Source organism: Colletotrichum abscissum (assembly GCF_030869225.1).
Source record: "Colletotrichum abscissum strain IMI 504890 chromosome Unknown Scaffold_58.1, whole genome shotgun sequence".
Lineage (NCBI taxonomy): Eukaryota > Fungi > Ascomycota > Sordariomycetes > Glomerellales > Glomerellaceae > Colletotrichum > Colletotrichum abscissum.
Genome location: NW_026850501.1, coordinates 25,972 through 45,877, shown reverse-complemented (window position 1 = coordinate 45,877; position 19,906 = coordinate 25,972). Strand labels below are relative to the sequence as shown.

The 19,906-nt window shown below is 54.9% G+C and overlaps 5 protein-coding genes across 5 annotated transcripts; 2 read left to right on the top strand and 3 right to left on the bottom strand.

Moving 5' to 3' along the window:
* Positions 1-2,442: 2,442 nt before the first annotated feature.
* On the top strand, positions 2,443-5,196 carry CABS01_14784 (acetate-CoA ligase; the record flags this gene model as incomplete). Its single annotated transcript, XM_060548122.1, has 7 exons — positions 2,443-2,509; positions 2,738-2,761; positions 3,032-3,058; positions 3,142-4,304; positions 4,370-4,618; positions 4,673-5,077; positions 5,131-5,196. 7 exons carry the CDS (start codon positions 2,443-2,445, stop codon positions 5,194-5,196), a joined length of 2,001 nt encoding a protein of 666 aa, XP_060392886.1.
* A 5,372-nt stretch (positions 5,197-10,568) lies between these two features.
* Positions 10,569-10,874, bottom strand: CABS01_14783 (uncharacterized protein; the record flags this gene model as incomplete). Its single annotated transcript, XM_060548121.1, has 2 exons — positions 10,569-10,806; positions 10,837-10,874. The coding sequence occupies 2 exons, from the start codon at positions 10,872-10,874 to the stop codon at positions 10,569-10,571; spliced, it is 276 nt and encodes a 91-aa protein (XP_060392885.1).
* A 366-nt stretch (positions 10,875-11,240) lies between these two features.
* On the top strand, positions 11,241-13,746 carry CABS01_14782 (disintegrin; the record flags this gene model as incomplete). The annotated part of the gene is made up of 2 exons (XM_060548120.1): positions 11,241-11,307; positions 11,363-13,746. 2 exons carry the CDS (start codon positions 11,241-11,243, stop codon positions 13,744-13,746), a joined length of 2,451 nt encoding a protein of 816 aa, XP_060392884.1.
* An 844-nt stretch (positions 13,747-14,590) lies between these two features.
* CABS01_14781 (uncharacterized protein) lies at positions 14,591-15,299 on the bottom strand (the record flags this gene model as incomplete). The annotated part of the gene is made up of 2 exons (XM_060548119.1): positions 14,591-14,758; positions 14,856-15,299. 2 exons carry the CDS (start codon positions 15,297-15,299, stop codon positions 14,591-14,593), a joined length of 612 nt encoding a protein of 203 aa, XP_060392883.1.
* A 1,427-nt stretch (positions 15,300-16,726) lies between these two features.
* Positions 16,727-19,200, bottom strand: CABS01_14780 (LisH protein; the record flags this gene model as incomplete). The annotated part of the gene is made up of 6 exons (XM_060548118.1): positions 16,727-16,753; positions 16,806-17,249; positions 17,304-18,566; positions 18,718-18,878; positions 18,957-18,973; positions 19,148-19,200. The coding sequence occupies 6 exons, from the start codon at positions 19,198-19,200 to the stop codon at positions 16,727-16,729; spliced, it is 1,965 nt and encodes a 654-aa protein (XP_060392882.1).
* Positions 19,201-19,906: the final 706 nt, after the last annotated feature.

The window sequence follows — 19,906 nt, the reverse complement described above, 5'->3', positions numbered from 1 at the left end:
CGCCGTGATCAGCATCCATCGTCCTCGGCTGGCGTACACTTGGCTGGGCGACAGCCGCATGGCTTCCTGAATAGCGGCGCAATGCGGTCAGCCTAGGAGGTAGGAGACCTATGAGGCGCAAACTCGACGCCGCTGGGGAAGAAGAGTGCGGGGAACGCTGGGCAGGTGAGGGGCAAGCTTTGGTGCCTCGTTCGCTTGACGCCAAAATGATTTGACAGCAAAGCGTCGGGAGACCAGTCTACCGCATTGACAAATTCTTGGAGCTTCCGGTTGTCCTCGGTCTGGTTCGGCCACTCAAGCAACCAAGGTGATGATGGACGAAGAAGTCGGGTGATGGGCGCCACTTATCCCACTGGCGCATTCTCGGCGAGTTCAGGCCAGGACACGAAAAGACAGGCTACAAACCGAGACAGAAGACCATGAGATGTCGACACTCACAGCCGCGGTGCAAGAAGAAAGCTCCACCGAGACGGTGGCTCATAATATCTCCTGCTTCGATGAAGTGACATGGTCAATGGTAAATCGATGAATATATATCATAGGGCCGACTTTAGGCGGTCAGGGTATCCATACAGGCTATTTACGAGCACGAGCAGGAGACAACTTCAGTACCGACACTGATTGACACGCGATGCCCCCGTTTTAAGACAGGCTCCCTAGCGCTGATGGTGTGAAAACGAATGGATCGTCACTTGTATACATGAGCGCAAGACTATGAGAAGGCTCTTGGACGTCGTCACCGTCATCCCAATAACAGGCTACCATGGATCACGAGCAGGGCCAGGGTCATTGGGCGCTCAATTTGCTCGGCCGGTCGACGGGAGAATCTAATCGGTAGGCGGACAGAGTTCGTCGCATTCAGATGAGCTACGGATACTTGGTAAAGTACTTGCAAGGCACAGTTGCGAGGTCCAATTGTGTCTTTTTTGTCTCTCATTAGCGCAGAAATCCTTCCCCTCCCCCAGACCAAGACCAACCGACGGGCCCAGGAGCATCCAGGCGCGGACGGCAGGCGGGCTGGCGGGCTCCTTTGGCGAGTTTGGAGACGGGTAGCTTGGCGTCCTTGGGCTCTGGGGAGAAGGGTCAAAAGATACATTCGTCTCGTCTTTGACTGGACGATGCAGGTCTGCGCGGTGTTGGGAGCTGGGTTGGACGCGAGGGGTTGCAGGGAAGGGGAGGGTTCGCAGGTGGTTCGGGGCAAAGGAAAGGCAAGACACAGCTCAACCCCCGGCCAAGCGGTAACGGTACAGCGGTACAGAGTACGGAGATGGACCAGCCACAGCCCGCCTACAGGCTACAGGAAGCGGACGGGATTGCGGGGTGCCATGGCAAATGATGACCAATGGAGGGCAAGGGATGGGCTGAAGGAGTTTCCCTTTCCGCATGGCTTGTCCCTTTTCTCCATAACATCATCGGCCTGCGCTGTAGTGTGCCATGATCCGTGAATGTGCTCCGTACCGTGGATGGGGCTCCTTGTAGATGGAGACCTGGCTGTATTCACTGACACGCCGCACAATGCCCAAATCTGGGACCTTGGGCTGACGGAGATGCTGTATGAGTGTGACTTAAGTACTGTGAGACTTGAGTAGTGACTGGCGACTGAAGCTATGTATGTACGGGTATGTATGTGTAAGGTAAGGCAAGGTACGGAGTACGGTACTGAGGAGTGAGTGAGTGAGTGAGTGAGTGGCTAGTGTCGTTACAAGGAAGCTTCCTTTTAGCTCTCAAGCTTGACGCGGTGCACCGTCCCAGGTCCCGAACAGCGCCTCCGGCTCAAGTTGTCGGTCGACGTGCCCGGAGTGGGAGTCCACGTTTACCAGACGTTCCCAGTACAAGTCCCAATTCCCCATTCGTCCATTAAAAGCAATCCTATCCCCCGTCCAATTCGCGGCTCGGCCACCTGGAGAGCTGGTCTTCTTAATTACGACTCACATCCTCTTCGTCTTTCCCAATTCCTCCTACTCCTCCTCTTCTCTTCACTTCCACAACCCATCTCCGATTACTCCTACATTTCTAGGACATCTCCCCTCTCAGTTACGTACGCATAAAGCAAACACAACGAGGACAGGATTCAAGGGAACCACCCATTGGGACGTCGACTTGTTTTCTCTGCTGCCGCTACCCGCTTTGCAGCAACGCCTATCTAGGACAACACGCGACTCGACGCTTGACTTGTGGAGAGTTGCGCCAGTTCCGACCCCAGCTTGCGCGCGATCTCCCATCCTTACTGCACGAGCAGGACTGCTTCTCTTACGACGAGGACGGCAAAGACGGACGATTGTCGCACGATTCTCACAGCTTAGCAGCGCCAGCGGATCTCTCGAAGCTCGACAGAACCTCTACAAGCCTGCACAAAGTACCCCGCATCGCTTCATAAACAGCACACAATACACACAAACGCACGCACGCAGCACACACACACACAACCACCCCGCCGCCACAATGACCGATGCCGCAGAGCCACAAAAGGCCCCCGTGGTCGCCGAGGCCCACCTCGTTGATACCTTCCGTAAGCCCGAACAGAACCCCAATTTCCTAGCTCCATTTCTGGTCTACTTTTGGTCCCTCGCGCCAAACAGCACCGAACGTCTGCGTCTGCGTCCTCACCCCTTCAACCGCATTTACACGGTTCTCTGGGCGAGCGCAACGCAAAGCCTGACTGCTCTCGCTTCGACCAAATGGTTTTATTTGCATGCTTGTTGGGAGAATCACCATGGCTAATTTTGAATCCCAACAGATCCCCCCCAAAAGATGCTTGACAGTAAGTGCGCCGCCGATTTGCAGAAGCCAGATTCCAGACCCAGACACCCAAGAGTCAGACCCAGTTCCATGGCCTGTTGCCGTCCGAAAGTCGCGTGAGGGGCACTGGAGATTGCCCATGGTGGCTGCAGGGGGTTGTGGTTACTGTGGTCAACCCTATGGATCCCCATCAAGTACTTTGTACTTTCCATGGGAGAAAGAAGGAGGGGCAGCGCAATTCGGAGCTACTGATTGGACATTTTGGGCTAACAATTCTGTCTCCTTCCCGCAGAGCACCCCAGCAAGCCCCACTTGAGCAGTAAGCCATCTTCCCCTCTTTACCCCAATTCCTCCCCTCTTCATTGGCTGACCGGAGCTCCCCCTTCCTCTCCCCTGCTGCAGGCCTCGAGGACTACCAAAAGTTGTACAAGGAATCCATCACCGACCCAAAGGCCTTCTGGGGCACCAAAGCCCGCGAGCTCCTGTCTTGGTTCAGCGATTTCCAGACCGTCTACTCCGGTTCCCTGGCCGGTGGTGATAGCGCTTGGTTTGTTGAGGGCCAGCTCAACGCCTGCTACAACTGTGTCGACCGTCACGCCTTCAAGGACCCCAACCGCGTTGCCATCATCTACGAGGCCGACGAGCCTGGCGAAGGCCGCAATGTCACCTATGGCGAGCTGCTCCGCGAGGTCTCACGCACCGCCTGGGTTCTGAAGCAGATGGGCGTGCGCAAGGGAGACACCGTTGCCATCTACCTGCCCATGATTCCCGAGGCCATCATTGCTCTCCTCGCTTGCGTCCGTATCGGCGCCGTCCACTCCGTCGTCTTTGCCGGTTTCTCCGCCGATTCTCTCCGTGATCGTGTCATTGACGGCAACTCAAAGGTCGTCATCACCACTGATGAGGGTAAGCGTGGCGGCAAGTTGATCGGCACGAAGAAGATTGTCGATGATGCCTTGAAGCAGTGCCCCGATGTGTCCCACGTCCTCGTCTACAAGCGCACCGGCGCCGATGTGCCCATGACAAAGGGCCGTGACTGGTGGTGGCACGAAGAGGTTGAGAAGTGGCCTTCTTACTTCCCCCCTGAGCGGGTCAACTCCGAGGATCCCCTTTTCCTTCTCTACACCTCCGGTTCCACCGGTAAGCCCAAGGGTGTTATGCACACTACTGGTGGCTACCTCGTCGGTGCCGCCGCCACGGGCAAGTACGTCTTTGACATCCACGATGGCGACCGTTACTTCTGCGGTGGTGATGTCGGTTGGATTACCGGACACACCTACGTCGTATACGCCCCTCTGCTGCTCGGTGTGAGCACCGTCGTCTTCGAGGGCACACCCGCCTACCCCAACTTCTCGAGATATTGGGATATCATCGCGAACCACCAAGTCACCCAGTTCTACGTCGCCCCTACCGCTCTGCGGTTACTCAAGCGGGCCGGTGACCAGCATGTCAAGGGCGACATGAAGCACCTCAGAGTGCTCGGCTCCGTCGGTGAGCCCATCGCCGCCGAGGTCTGGAAGTGGTACTTTGAGGTTGTCGGCAAGGAGGAGGCCCACATTGTAGACGTAAGTGAAGCTGGTATTGACGCGAGGATATGACAGGACTAACACAATTGTAGACGTACTGGCAGACCGAGACGGGCTCCAACGTCATCACTCCCCTGGCCGGTGTCACGCCGACCAAGCCCGGCAGTGCTTCATTGCCCTTCTTCGGCATCGAGCCCTCCATCATCGACCCCGTTTCCGGCGAAGAGATTCACGGCAACGATGTCGAGGGTGTGTTGGCCTTCAAGCAGGCATGGCCCAGTATGGCCCGCACCGTCTGGGGCGCTCACAAACGCTACATGGACACGTACCTGAATGTTTACCCAGGCTACTACGTGAGTCTCGCCTACTATTTGACAATGTTGTACACTGGCTGACAATGACTCTAGTTCACCGGTGACGGTGCCGGCCGTGACCACGAGGGCTTCTACTGGATCCGCGGCCGCGTCGACGACGTCGTCAACGTCTCTGGCCACCGCCTGTCGACCGCCGAGATCGAGGCCGCGCTCATCGAGCACCACTCCATCGCCGAGGCCGCCGTCGTCGGCGTCGCGGACGAGCTCACCGGCCAGGCCGTCAACGCCTTCGTCGCCCTCAAGGACGGCAACGAGGCCTCGGACGCGCTGCGCAAGGAGTTCATCATGCAGGTGCGCAAGAGCATCGGACCGTTTGCCGCACCAAAGGCCGTTCACATCGTGCCCGATCTGCCCAAGACCCGCTCCGGCAAGATTATGCGCAGAATTCTCCGCAAGATCTTGGCTGGTGAGGAGGATCAGCTTGGTGATGTTACGACTGTAAGTTTGAAAACACCTCTTTATGCATACAAGTGTGCTAATGCAAACAATAGCTTTCGGATCCTTCCATTGTTGAAAAGATTATCAACATTGTCCACGAGGAAAAGAGAAAGAAGTAAATGCAGGACGCCGATGGTAGGAGAGTGAGGGAGAGACAGGAGAGACGTGAGTGATACCATATGAACAGAGGAGGATGGATATAGGTACGAACCGATCGGTTTGATGTACCGTCCCGCCTGGAAACCCCCATGAATAGCTTTTCTAGGGTTGTTGCTTCTTGTTTTTTGCCATATAGCGAACCATATTTTGAAATACTTTCGAGTCCAAATGCCAAAGAGGAAAAAAACATGGAAACATACACTGCCTATTCATCGCGTGCCACGCCACATGCCTCACAAGCCCGGCATGATATCGGACTCAGCTTGATATCTTGATGACGAGTGGGCAAACCCATTCTGGAACTTGATACATGGTTCCCACCGATCAACGGGTCAGCTTGAGTCACTGAGAACCCGGGAGTAGAAAGAAAGGAACAGAGACGGGTCCGTCCGTCCGTGTGTATCTGCAGCTTGCTGACACTCGGATGCCCCTCTCTACAAGTAGACTCGGCGCTCCGCCCGCCCCCGGAGGGAGAAAAAGCCCGGGCGCGCTAGTTGGTGGTGGGTTTCGAGGCCGGAGGCAAGATGAGGAGAGGGAGAGACAGAGAGAGAGCACGGCCAGCGGGAGATGCGTGACGCTAAAACGGCACCATTCGCGGGCCTCGCGGCCTCGCAGGACGGAACGATGTCGTTTTTGCGGGTTTTGCTATGCATGCGACATCTGTAGGTTGGGTTCTTGTGTGATGGGGGGTTGGGAAGTGAAGTGTGTTTCTGCATTCACCGTTCTGTGCAGAACCGGGCCGAGATGTAATTGCAGACGGAAGATGGTGTCTGCCTGCTGGTTTCCTTTGGTGAACCAGGAGGCAGGAGTAGGCGGAGAGGAAAGGCTCGGTCTCTACGGGAGAATCTGGCGGGACAGGCACCGGCGCTTCCCCGTAACGTGCCTTGGAAGCATAGCCTCAACCTCGTGCGTCGCCAGCTCGTTTCTCCCATTCACGAAGGGTGTGTGTAGGTTGAAGTTGGTGGGTGCATGTACGGGATGGCTTGGATGACGGATTGGAGGCAAACCCGATGTCGTCGTCATCATTGTTCTCAGGACCGAACAGCGCCTTGCTGTGTCCATCCTTCCCTAATCCGTAGCCTCTTGGCTGGAGGGTCTACGCGGTACTGGTTGGACTTGGCATGTCATCAAAGGTATCTCTTATATCCGAGTGGAGAATGGGGACTCCGCCGTACCGTTAATTTTGTGTTTTCGATTAGTCTTCTGCCGCTAGGTGCTTAGGTTTGGCAAGACACGTGGCTGTGGGAGTAATGGAAGTACAGTGGGGTGTCAAAAGTTCGTGTGCAGCGCACAGTATCCCGCAAAAGTACTACTTTTCAACAGCGGATAAAAGGTTAAATATAATAGGAAAAAGAAACTAAAAATTACTATATAACTAATTAGCTATTATATTAGTATATATATAAGTTACACTTTGCTTTTCTTAATTATTAAAGCGTTAAATAAATCTTTTAAAAAATAGATTTTAAGAGATATTTATTATAGTGGATTATAGGGCCTTTTAAGTACGAATAGCACTATATACCTTAGTAAATTCTTTTTTATCCTATACTCTACTTTTATATTATAATATAAAGTACTAATATAACGTATTTTAAAATATATAAAAAATAGTTTTATATACTTTATATACTAAAGTACTTTATTAAATTTTTAAATTATATTATTTATACCTAAGTTAGAAAGATATTTATAGTAATAAAGAGACGTAGTTAGTGGGCTATAGGTGACGCACTGGGAGGGTGTACACGAACTTTTGACACCCTACTGTAATGTAAGTAGAAAGCAGTGTTAGGTGTACTCTTACTCCGTACACCGAACGGAATCCCTCGGGGCCCTCTCTGAGACGAAGGTTGTCCAACTGGACAATGATCACGTGAGTAACTGTGTAAGTGAAACTATAGCAGTAGTCAAGAAATCACGATATACCCTGGCTCCAACATCAACTCTTTCCTACATGGCAGCGTACCTGTAATTACAATTCACGTGGCACGGAGTAGTGGTCATGGATCATGATGGAGTACTCCGGAAGAAGGCAGCTTCCGTCACTCCCCATCGTTCTGGCTTCTACATACTGTCCAAGAAAGTATCAGATGACGATCAGACGGAGACGGAAACCCAAGATCCACGATCGACCTGTTCGGGCCAAGAAATCAAGGCTAGACTCCCGAGGAGTCCTAGCAGGCGAGACGTCCCCCCCCCCCCCGTGGACTTGGCGTCCAAAGATGCGGCGGCCTCAGGTGCCGTGAACTGCTCGGAGGTAATTTGATACCCTGATGCGTGTGGAGGAAAAAAAAAGGTTGGATTCTCTCGGAAGACAGGGAACATAACATGGAGGAGGCCTCCTTGGATAAGGCAAGGTAAGGTGAGAGATCCAGTTCGGATCACTTGTGAAAGGGCACTATCCATCTCCACCGACTTTTGGTAATGTTTATCAATTATTCAGCAGGCAAAAGGGTTCAGAACCGAAATGGTTGGTCGAGAGAAGAACTTGTTTTGTTTCGTTTGGCTTTTTTCTTGCGCATGCAGAAAGCAAAGCCACCACAGGATGGGGTCTGACGCGCAATCCTCATGAGGGGGGGGGGGGGGGCGCCGAGATGTAAGTTGTGCTAGTGTAAGTAGTTGGATGTGCTTGTTTTTTTTTTTCACGCTGCGTGAGTGCGGCGGTACTGCACGGCATCGGCGGAGGATCAGAGTCTTAAATCCGACCCTTTCGACTGACTGACTGACTGACTGACCAGCGCGGGCTGTGTAGAGAGATGGACATTAGGGAAAGGCGGTGTTGATGCCAATGGTTGCTCTAGAAATCTAGGCCGTCTGATGTTTTTCCCTGGTGGAAAGCCAAGGTGTAAGATGAGGATGGATGATTGGTTCGGTCGATAGCGGGGAGGGGGGAGTATTGAGTTTCTGAACTCTGTCATCCATTCCCATGCCGTCCCTGTACGCGGGAGGTTTACTCAACTCTGGGGTTTCTTCTGACTGTGTAACTTCCAATACTACTTCGCTTGAGACCCTGGAAATTGGAGCTGCCTGGCAACTCGTACCGAACCAAGCTGTCTCGGGTGCGTGCCTAGGTGTATTAGAAGCGTTCTCTTGCTGATACTTTGTGAAGAAGAAGCAGCAAAATGAAACTTCCAAGTGAAGGATGAGTGACATCAGGAAAAAGAGAGACCAATTAGGTTTAGCGGTCCCGAACCACGCAGTCCCCGGGCCCAGAGACAGAGTTGGCCCCGTCAGAGAACTCTAAGCCAAGCCCTGCTCAGCCTCCCGAAAGTCAGGGACCCAGTGTATAGAGAGGGGGGAAAGGGAGACGTAAGCTTCAATAAGCTTACTCGTTTTTTCGGTGGTGAATGGGGACACAGGACTGGTAGTAGCAGAACAACAAGCAAGTAGGACACAACCCAAGCACCAAGACCGTCCCATCCGACGCGCGCGGGCGGGGGGGAGGTTGAAGGAAATGGCCCATCTCGCCAGATGGGAAAGCGTTTACCGTTGGGTAAAGAGTGGCAGAGAAGGGAGCCAAGAAAAAGTGATGAGCATGATAGTGGTATCTCGGCGCAATTGAATGATCCACAGATTCCATTCCGTCAAAGAATCGGAGAACATTCCAAGATTTCGGGGAGAATAGAAGAAAAATACTTAAATCATCGTGGATGCATGCACCACTGGACGGATCAGACCAGATTGTGCGTTTTGTCCTTGAGGCTATACACAATAGAGATCTCGACATTTCTCCTAAGCTCCCCGTCAAAACGTCAAACTTGAATAAAGGCTTGAAGGAACCCCCTCACTCGGGTTGCTATTGCCAGCATCATTTCTCGACGAAACCCTTTCCAAAGGGTGAGGCAGTTGCCATTGGCCGAGAAAGCGCCCTATTTTGCAGTCTACCTGGCCCAGCGTGCCATTCCATCGGGCTCTGAAACACACAACGGGAAAAAGGTCGCAACTTTGAGCCAAGGGTTTGGGCCTTTGGGGAATCTGGAAGGGAAAAACCACCACCAACGTCGGAAAAAGGTACGTATTCTGTCTATAACAGCACGGCTAAGAATAGCCCACGATTACACAGCTCTGTGTAAAGTAGGGATTCCCCTCTGTCGAGGGAAGGGAAACCCAACACACCACCACTCATTGAATGTGCATGTGCAGGAGAATCCTCAGAGAAACCGCTGACACGCTGCCAATTGCTCAGCCCGATACGTCTTTCCCAGGGCTGCCATCTCATCCCATCACGTCCAGTCCTTCCCCCCTCCATTCATCGGCTCCATTGCCTTGCTAGGCCATCGGCCCCCTCTACATTCACGGGAGTTGGAGCAGGTATTCGCGGGACTTGGACTCCAACGGCCCTCCTAGGTCTCCTCGTGCCTCAGCTCAGACGAGGACAGTGTCAGATCCCCGGGAAAGGAGCATCTTGGCCTTTGACGCCGGGATTCCCCTCTCGCTACAGCCTACGAACGCAACGCAACGCACGCACCCGCATCCCACTTGGTGTCGGCATCGAAGAGGTATGTTGGAACGAAGCTTTTTTTTTTTTTTCCTTTCTTGCAGTCTTCCTATATTTGCATGAGCCTGAATCATTGCGTGCATATGTCGGTCAGCGCCATGAGATGAACTATAGCGCAAACATTACGAAGTATACAGAAGCCCCGATGCCGGCTTCTGCGTCAGTGGTTTTTTCTGGCCGGACCGGAATCAGGCTACGGGCGGCGGGTTCTTCGGCCTTTCTTCTTTTTTTTCCTTTCGTGGCCCATTTTCCTCTCGTTTAATTCCTATCCGGGGTGTTGGTGTCAGTGACAAGCTAGCCCAAGTGCCTGGGATGGATCACGAGAGCGAGCGAAGCAAGCGCAGCGTCCAGCGTAGCGCCCGTGTTGGCGTCCATGGGCTCGGGGTCGATGGGGGATCGACCGGGTCGCAGAATTAATTGGCATTTGCGGCTTCCGTTGCCAAAAGGTTGTCAGCAACTAACAGTGAAACAGGGACACAAAATCCGAACCGTTCTCCATCCTGACATCCTTTCACTGCGTACTACGTACAGTACCTACGCAGTAGGCTTCTTCTTCTCCTCCTCCCCCGGTCCTGGAGAAGGGTACACCACCAGCCAGTCAGGAGTCTAGAGAGGAGAGAAAAGAGTGTGCAGAGCCACAACTGAACCCATCCCGCAACCTTGATTCTCACTCACCCGACCCAACCACCCCTTTTGGGACTGTCGTTTATTTCCATTCTCTCTCTCTCTCTCGCATCGTACTCAGCACGACAAACCGAGAGAAACCACTGTACGGGTACTCCGTACATACAGACACAAAAACCGGGTTGGTTGCCAGGGACGCTACGGACGCTACGGGTACTTTGCACAGCTTGCATTGTCCCAGCCCCCACGAGGATACTTGGACATTGGCGTTGCCACTGCCGCGTCGCCGAGTAGCACTAGGCCAAGAGTTACCAAGACGTCGCCCAGCCCGTCTGTGGAATCCACAGCACCTCCCGAGCTCCAATACAGTTGGTCCACGCCCCCGTACCAAGAGATCGTGTTGCGCAATCCACCGTTCATCTCACACTCGCACACTCTTTGGCACTTTGCAGTGGACTCTCACCCTCACTCTCACTCTGCAGTGTGCCACACGCCCCCCGAGGAATCCCACATCCGCAAGTTCCTGAGCACTGGCGCTCTCTCCTCTTCCGTCACCCGTCGAACGGCCGCCAGCACCCGGACTTTCCACCTTCTTTTCCCCGTCCACCACTCTCCATTCGTTCATTCTTGTTTTATTACTTTGCTGTCCGTCTGGTTACCTTTTTCGTTCGTCATCCCATCGTCTTCGTGTGTGTATTTGCTCTTTTTTGGAAACCACCCGGGACGACGCGGTGCGACGTGGGCACAACAGTGGTTTAAGACGATCGCAAACCGACCCTCTTCCTCTCTCAATCTCCCCTATTCGAGAGGCTTACGCAACACCACAACTGAGAGGCCTCTCTGAGCCTCACCCCGTTTGCGGGGACACCACCACAAACCATGGTTTCCTTCAGGACCATAGCTGCCGCCTTTGCCGGCCTCGCGGCTCTTCCCCAGAATGTTTATAGTATGTATTTGGAAAGTGATGGTGTACTGCGAGGCCTACTGACGACGGCGAACAGCACACTCGACACAGCGCAACCCGCTGAGTTATGTCACCATCCTCGAAGATGCCGTTTTCCACTCCCCTTCACAACACTGCCACGCCCTTTCGCACTTCGATCTCACTTTTTCTCTACACGACAAGCAACAGGAAATACGCCTTGCGCTGGAACCGAACGATGACATTCTCCACAACAATCTCCAAGTGAATTACATGGGCCACGACGGCAAGATCCACACCACAGAAACTGTCGACAGGTTAGAGCACCGGGTATTCAGGGGAAAGGCATTCGTACGCCACGAGGGAAGCCCCAACGACTGGAGGCATGCTGGATGGGCTCGAATCACGGTACACCGAGACGGCGCGGAACCCATTTTCGAGGGCGCTTTCCGCATCGACGACGACCACCACCGAATCCAGACCGGAACCAACTACCATGCGCGCAAGCACCGCGAGGACCCCGACGCTCCGGGCAAGGGTCGGAATCCCGACGAGTACATGGTGGTCTGGAGGGACTCGGATATTATCGAATACTGGACCGACCGTGAGGATCTAAAGAAGAAGCGGGAAATTTTCGGCCGGTCTTCATGCAACTCGGACAGCTTGGACTTCAACACCGACTACAAGATCTTTGACGCGCGGGATACCGAACCCCTGCAGTCCGTGCCATCAAACTCTCTCTTCGGACGCAACATCTTCGGCAGGCAGATTGACGGCAGCACCGGTAACAACGGCGCAGGTGTCAACCTCGTCTCCACCATCGGACAAACCAACGGATGCCCGACGACACGCAAGATCGCCCTCCTCGGCGTTGCTACGGACTGCACTTACACCGCCGCCTTCAACTCAACGCAGGCTGTCAGGCAGAACATCATCGATGTGATCAACGCCGCTTCCGAGGTGTACGAGAGCACATTCAACATCTCACTCGGCATTCAGAATCTCACAATCAGCGACGCCAACTGCCCTGGACAGGCCAGCTCGACCGCCCCGTGGAACGTCGCATGCAGTAACAGCGTCACCATTACCGATCGTCTCAATCTCTTCTCGGCGTGGCGTGGTAAGTCCAACGATGACAACGCCTTCTGGACGCTCCTGAGTACCTGCGGCACCGATTCCGCTGTTGGTCTGGCGTGGTTGGGACAGGCCTGCACCGATGGAGCCCAGACATCAGGCAGCGGCAGTAACAATGAGACGGTCGCGTCAGCCAACGTAGTGATCCAGACGCCAAGTGAGTGGCAGGTTATCGCTCACGAGGTCGGCCACACCTTTGGTGCCGTACACGACTGCACTTCCGACACTTGCAGCAATGGCGATTCCGACATGCAGCGGTGCTGCCCCCTGAGCTCCAGCACCTGTAATGCGGGTGGTTCTTACATTATGAACCCGTCGACCGGCACCGGTATCAGAGCATTCTCTCCTTGCAGTATCGGTAACATTTGCTCCGGTCTTCTCCGTAACCAGGTCAAGTCGTCTTGCTTGACGAACAACCGAAATGTCAACACCATCACCGGAAGCCAATGTGGTAACGGCATTGTTGAGTCTGGCGAGGACTGTGACTGCGGTGGAACCTCTGGCTGCGGCAGCAACAGGTGCTGCAACCCCACGACGTGCAAGTTCACCACCGGATCAGTCTGCGACCCCGCCAACGAGGACTGTTGCAACGGCCAGTGCCAGTTCGCTTCCAACGGTACCGTGTGCAGAACGAGCACCGGTTCTTGCGACCCCCAGGAGACCTGCAGCGGCTCATCATCAACGTGTCCCAGCGACGAGCACAAGGCTGACGGTGATTCTTGCGGTAACTCTGGCGAGGGCCTCACCTGCGCCTCTGGACAGTGCACCTCTCGTGACCAGCAGTGCAAGACCGCCTGGGGATCGCGAACCAACTCCACCTCGGTTACCTCATGCAACAGCGGCAGCTCAGACTGCATGATCTCCTGCAACGTCCCCAGCATCGGCAACGGCGCCTGCGTGACGATGAACCAAAACTTCCTCGACGGCACGTCGTGCACGGGCGGCGGCAAGTGCTCCAACGGCGTCTGCCAGGGCGCCAACGCCGGCACCGAGATCATGGACTGGATCCAGAACAACAAGGGCATCTTCATCCCCGTCGTCATCGTCGTCGGCCTCCTAGTCCTCATTGTGTTGTTTAGCTGCATCTGCGGCGCGTGCCGGCGGAGCAGGAGCCGGCAAAGGGCTAAGCGCCTCAAACCCGTGCCCGTGCCGGCGATGGCGCACAATGGCGGATGGAACAGCTATGGGGGCGCGTGGAGTAATCCCAATATTCCCCCGCCGCCGCCGGCTGCTACGCGGCCCGGCGCGCCTCCGCCTTATCATGGCGGTGATCCCTACCAGAACGGAGGTTGGGAGATGAACAGGACTCAGAGCGCCAGGTACGCCTAAAGATGCGGTGTGACCTGGGACAGCTCAAGGAGGGAAGATACAGGACGGGACGAGTTGGATACTACTCTAGACCATTGCATTACTCGGCGTTGGCGGTGCTTTTTTCTTGTTTTCATTTACTATTATTACTGCCCCCCTTTTGGATTCAAAATTCCATCTGGGGGGAGCTTCGACGATTGCACATTGGAACCACGGCAAACCTGTTCTTCTAGACGGGATTGCCATTTCGTGTAATTATGATGACCAGAGAGAGGTCTGGGGTTGTATACCTACTTGTAGGGATAAACCTGACCTGACCGTAGCTTACCTAGAGAACGGCAGAGGGGAGAGAGAGAGAGAGAATTACATAGCTTCTACAAGGTCAGCTGGCTGATCCGGTGCGGATACCAGCGGGAGACCGACATACGATCCCTTTTTCACATTGACGTTTCACGTACTGAGAACCTTTGGCTGGTATTCAGTCGTGATGTGGACCCATTGCATTTTGTCTGACTAGAGAGAGTGTGTATTTCAGGATGCTGGACGTGATGATGACTCCGTAACTCCATTTACGCCGTGCTATTTCTCTTCTTCCTTACGTGCCTCGATTTGAGGCCAACCTCGTCCACTACAGCCGAGGGATGTTCCCCCCCGGCCACGTCAAGAATGTCCACGAGACAAACGTCAAGGCAGAGCAAGCTGATTTCCCGCAAAGATACCATCCCCTCCTAACAGAATCCCCCCCGAATTCCAAGATCAAAATCCCAACTCCGTAATCCCGCAAACCGCGTCAAGAGTGTCATGTCATACGTCAGAGGCCGTCGCAGGGTAAAAAGGAAAGCGCCATGCAGCCCGTGGCCCGATGTCAATGACGACCCATCCGGTCCCCTCCAGCGCTCCGCCGCCTCGGATCCCGCCGCGCCGAAGACGACGACGCCGACGCCTTGCGGTGGTCCGACTGCTGCTGGCGCGTCGGCTCCTCGTCGAAACCGCAGAGCATGCGGGTGAAGTGGAGGCGGGTACCGGGGATGCTCTGCGAAGAACGTCAGTTTGGTGCGCGATGTACATGGAATGAGAAAGACGGATCGAAAGTGAAAAAAAAAGGGGGAGAGAAGGGGAAAGGTACTCACGTCTCCGCGACTACACGCGTACATGGCCAACTTCTCCGGATCCTCAAGCACAGCAACAGCCCAGAGCTTCCTTCTCCTGACCTCGTGCGAATCGCCATCGCCCACACCTCCCCCGGCTAACATCCCACCGCCGCCGCCGCCGTGATGTCCCGCCCCGGGACCGAGGTGTCCCAACCTGCCCACCCCGCCGCCGCCCCTCGAAGGCGAACCCCCGGCCCCGCCTTCGAACTCGAGATCCGAGTCCGAGGGGCTGTCGCGCGGCGAGTAGGGGTCTTTCCCGCGCGCTTGGCGGTCGCGCATGGCGGGTGTGAAGGAGGGTGCTCCCGTTGCCCCCGATGCGCCACCGCTGCCGCCTGCGCGTGTTGTGGAGGTGGAGGAGGATGCGGAGGGGTGGTTTGAGGGGGAAAAGTAGGGGCGTTGGGGGGTGTAGTATGGTGCTGACATTTTTTCCTTGCGTGTGATGTGTATGTTGTGAGAGTGGTTGACGGGTTGTGGTTTAGCGTGTTGTATGTGGATGAGTGAGAGATGAGAAGGTCGCAAAGGTCGGTTGGTGAGAGCTCCCAGCTGCCAGGTCGATTAGGCACGTCGCGTGTGTGTGCGAGGTCAATCCTGCCTGGCGCCCGTTTCGTTCACCTCACTCAACACGCAGTCGCCTCGCTCGTTAACCCGATCGTCAAAAAAAAAGATAAATCCGTCTAGCAGTGTCCGAGATATCGCGAGCTAAAACCCACGTCGGATCTCAGTGAGACAAAAAAGCACGCCCCCCTCAGTCGGTCGCGATCGTCGAGTCCGCCACGGGAAGAAGTCGAAAAAAAGAAACAATGCGTTTTTCGAATCGTCGTCGAGGGCGGGAAGACAATGGGATTGAGACTCCGCACCTTCTTTTGCAATCAGAGGAAAGGGAAACGGACGCGGCGCACGGATGAAAAATGGAGGGGACGTCGTCGTTGGAAATCACACGTGCGGGGCACGACATTGAAGGAGAGGCGCTGGCAAAAGTGTGGCTGGGGTTTCCCGTTCCCTCTACGCTGTCCCCTCCCCCTCTCCGTCGTCCGTCCGGATCCGATGCGGGGGCCCGGGCTGCCATTTTTGTCACGTCTAACCAAGCCGTCGGTGATCTAAGGTAGGTAACTTTGAAGCCAAATCACATACCGTACATTTTGCATTAGAAGCTATAATGATGGTGATGTAGAACTTCTGACATAGAGCCTTCCCACCATAGGCTGTCGCTCTTCATCACCTCGCGATAGGTCTAGAACCACAATGGTATTCTGTAGTCCTTCACGACATCGTCACAAAATTACACACAAATCAAACCAGCGTCAAGTCAAGTGTCATAATTTCCTTTTTCCATATCGTTTGGTATATACAGGCATAGTGTACAACGTGCTGAGCCCTCAAGTGTCAAAGTAAGTACCCCTCCTCCGCTGGCGGGACACGAGTACGTTGGAGAATAATCAGTCAACCAGAGGGGGGAAAGAGACCGAATCATCTACCACGGTGACATCTAAACCAACGCAGACGCCAGTCGTCCTTTCCAGAAACTTCAGTTGTAATGTGAGATGGAAGGTATGCGTATGCAAGAAGGCAGCCGGTTCCCCGCCCCAACCCCGTTTGTTGGGGACCTGTCTGAAATCATCGATAAACAACACCGCCGCGACGCCGGATAACTGCAAAAATTCGAAAGTGGTAAATGTACGACACAGAATCGTTTGGTTGAGACTCTCGGAGGGTGGACATGGTTTCCCCTTTCTCGGAAGGTCTCGGTGGTTTGATGTTGGACTACCGAGTCTCTATAACGTCTAACACTCCATTGGAATGCTTTGAACGACTTTAAGCGTGTGCCAGAGGGCACGGAATCTCCGTTTCGTCTACCGACGGAAGTTGATCACAGCCAGCTGCGCATGATTAGAATCAGGTCGCACCATGAGGTTTTGAGATATGACTTACTCTGCTGTTAGCTCCATAGGCGAGCCGTTGTCCGTCGGCATCCCAGCACAGACAGTGCTCATCCTCGTCCTCCGGCTCCGAGCTCGCCTTGGGACTGAGCCATCCGGGATGTGGCGATCTGCTCCAGCTCGCCCTTGGCATCGTGTGCTGCTCGCCAACCTTCCAGATCAGAATGCGACCGGCCGTGGCTCCGGCGATGAATGCGCCATCTGGTGTGAATGCAATCGATACAATGGGCGATTCCATGGTCAGAATAGACTTTGGTTTTCCAGGCTCAGGGTCCTTGGCGTTGGAGATGATAATGGCGCAATCGTCGCCTCCAGATGCGACCAATCGTTCGTCTTCCGGCACGACGGCATCATCCGGGAGAGGCTGCCACTGTACCGCCGTGATCGCCCCAGAGTGGGCCGTTATTGACCGGCGGTGACCATCTTCGTCCCAAAGCTACAAGGTTGAGTCAGCTGAACTTTCATGGCACAGGCGTTTCGGGACACTTACATCCAGGATGCCCTTGTCGCTCGCGGTAGCGGAAAGTTTTGATCGCCGGTCGTAGACAACCTGAGTAAATGTGTCGTCCTCTCGGCTCTCCAATTTCTTGTTCGGCACGATGGCCGTCTCCGTGCACTTGAGTGACAGCATGACATCTCCGCCGGTGAGGAGGAACTCTGTTTCGCTGGTCCACGCAGCATCCAGTGGCCAGCTGAGCAAGTCGTGATTCGGCAGGAAATAGGACAGTGTGTTGGACGTCAGGGAGTGATAGACAGTGACCAGAGCGCCGCCGGGTCCATTTGCGTTGCTGTTATCGGGCGCAATGGCGAGAAGGGCTGCATCGCTCGGGCTCCAACGGAGCTTGATCACGGGAGGGTCTGAGACGTCGAACTTGTCGACATGAGAACCGTCCTTTGCCCAGATGTGAACCGATGCCCTGTCGCCATGTTCGATGGCGATGGCAATGGCCGTTCCCCTACTATTCCAAGCAAGTTGACCTACTGTGGCTGTCTTGGGAGTCTCGTCGTCGATGAGACTATGAAACGGGCGATGTACTCCATGCACGTGACCGTCGGGTTCGGGAGCTGGAGTGGGCGTCATTGTGCTTGAACGTGAGATGGTCCAAATTCGGGCTAGCGCATCGGTTCCAGCAGCCGCCAAGATTGATGGGTCCTTTGGGTTCCACTCGCAGCGCAACAGAATGGGTGCGTTTTCACCGTTGGCTGGCGAGGGCGAAGCTCCAGGGCCGCCTGCGCTTGCAGCAGTGGTAGTCAAAGTCGTCGGGGCGCCGCCGTCGCCAGCGTTGTTGGTGGCACCGGCGCTGGAGTTGCCGTCATCGGGCATTAATCGCAGAAATGTCGTCTCCGTGGCCAATTCCTCAACTTTGTCGACTTGCGTGCCTTGCTCGGGGCCATCTGTTCTCGGGGTGGGCGTCGGAGCTTGCTCGCCTTCGAGAGGCGACGGATAGGCATGGTTGTTGTCGCCATGGCTGTCTAGCTCCATGGGGTCCGTGGCCGCATCCGCCCCGTTCGTGCTCTCATACCCATTGCTCAGCCTGGGCCGCTTGCTAGGTGAGCCGCCATTCACCATGTGCTGCTGTTGTGGCCGGCTGTCAAATTGGCGTTTCCGAGTGTTTTCGACCTCCATCTCTGTGTCGTCCACCTCGCCATCTGCGTCCTCATCCTCCTCAATTTTTTGAGGCGGTTGAGCGATCAATGGCCCAAACAACCCCACCTGCAGTGCTTCGGCCGCAGCCGCAGCATCTGAAGGCACCTGCACGCGCAGAGAAAACGTTAGTTTGCCAGAGTTCGCACATTTTCCACACACCCACCCGTCCGTCTCGCCGCCGACTCGGGGTGCACCGGTTGCTTATGACGCGGAAGGGAAGGGGGGAAGGACAGCCGAGTGGAGCACAATGCCTTACCAATTTCTTCGCATGCTCTCTCTCGAGGGCATGGTAGCAGAGGCCTTTGTTGATGACGGACACCAAAGCGTGGCTCTTGACGTGATTTGCGAAGTCAAAATGGCGATGAGGTTGCTGAATGTGCCATTCTTTCTGGAATTTGGCTGCGGTCTCTCGGTAGTCTGCAATCGTCAGAAAAAAAGCCCGTGGCCCACCACCAGCTGTCGCTGGCTGTACCCAGACGGTTGGTTGTCACGTACTGCCTTCCAAGAGATACCTGAGAGAGGAGAGTCAAAGTCAGCAGGTCAGCGATAGCATGAGGGCGCGAGGCCATCCGTCGAGAAGCGATTCATGAGAGGGCAAAGGCAGAAGGCGTGAGATGAGTGAGGCGCGATTGTGCGTGGAGGTGCGGCGGGCGGGAGTGGGTGAGACGCAAAAAGGGTGAACTCACCTCCAGACGAGAAAGTTGACTCTGTCCGAGTCGAGGTACTCCTTGGTGACCATGCCGCTCGGCGCCGCTGTGGGCGGCGTAATTGAAAGGGGGTTCTTTACGAGATTTCGATGGGGGACTCGATGAGAGCCTTCGTGGGCGCGTTTTGCTGGCGTCGTCGGTCGAGGGGGAAGCGATTTTTTGCAGTCGTCGATTCAAGATGAGGAAAGATTGAAGATTGAGGAAGCCCGCAAGAGTGGATGAAATGGAAGGATGGGCGAATCTGAATCTGGCGGTACGTAGCCTACGTACCTTGTTTAGGCGAGACCAGGCGTGAGGCGTGGCGCTAGCGCCAGCAGCCCAGTTGGATTCAATGGCGGGCACTGACTGGACTAGCGACTAAGGTAGGGGACTGCCTATGACTGACCGGGGGTGCCAGCACTGCAGCAAAGAGGAGGATGGATGGAATGGATCGAGGACGAGGAAGAGGAGAGACACCTGGACAAGATTCAAGAGAAGGAGAGAGAGAAGGGGAGCGACCTGACTGGCCTGGCACTTTGCGACTGCGACTAAGGTACCGAGTACATCTTTGATCTGGGACTTGGGACTTGGGACTGGGGCATGACGGGATGAGCACGATACACTTTTCCTCGCTCTCTGCGTCGCGGCTTCGCGGCGTTGCCTCCGCATTGCTTGCACTCACTGTCCCGTCTTTAGCTGCCACCTGCGCAGCATCATTTGACGGATGGAAGCCGAAATGCGCGTGGAACTGGCAGTGGC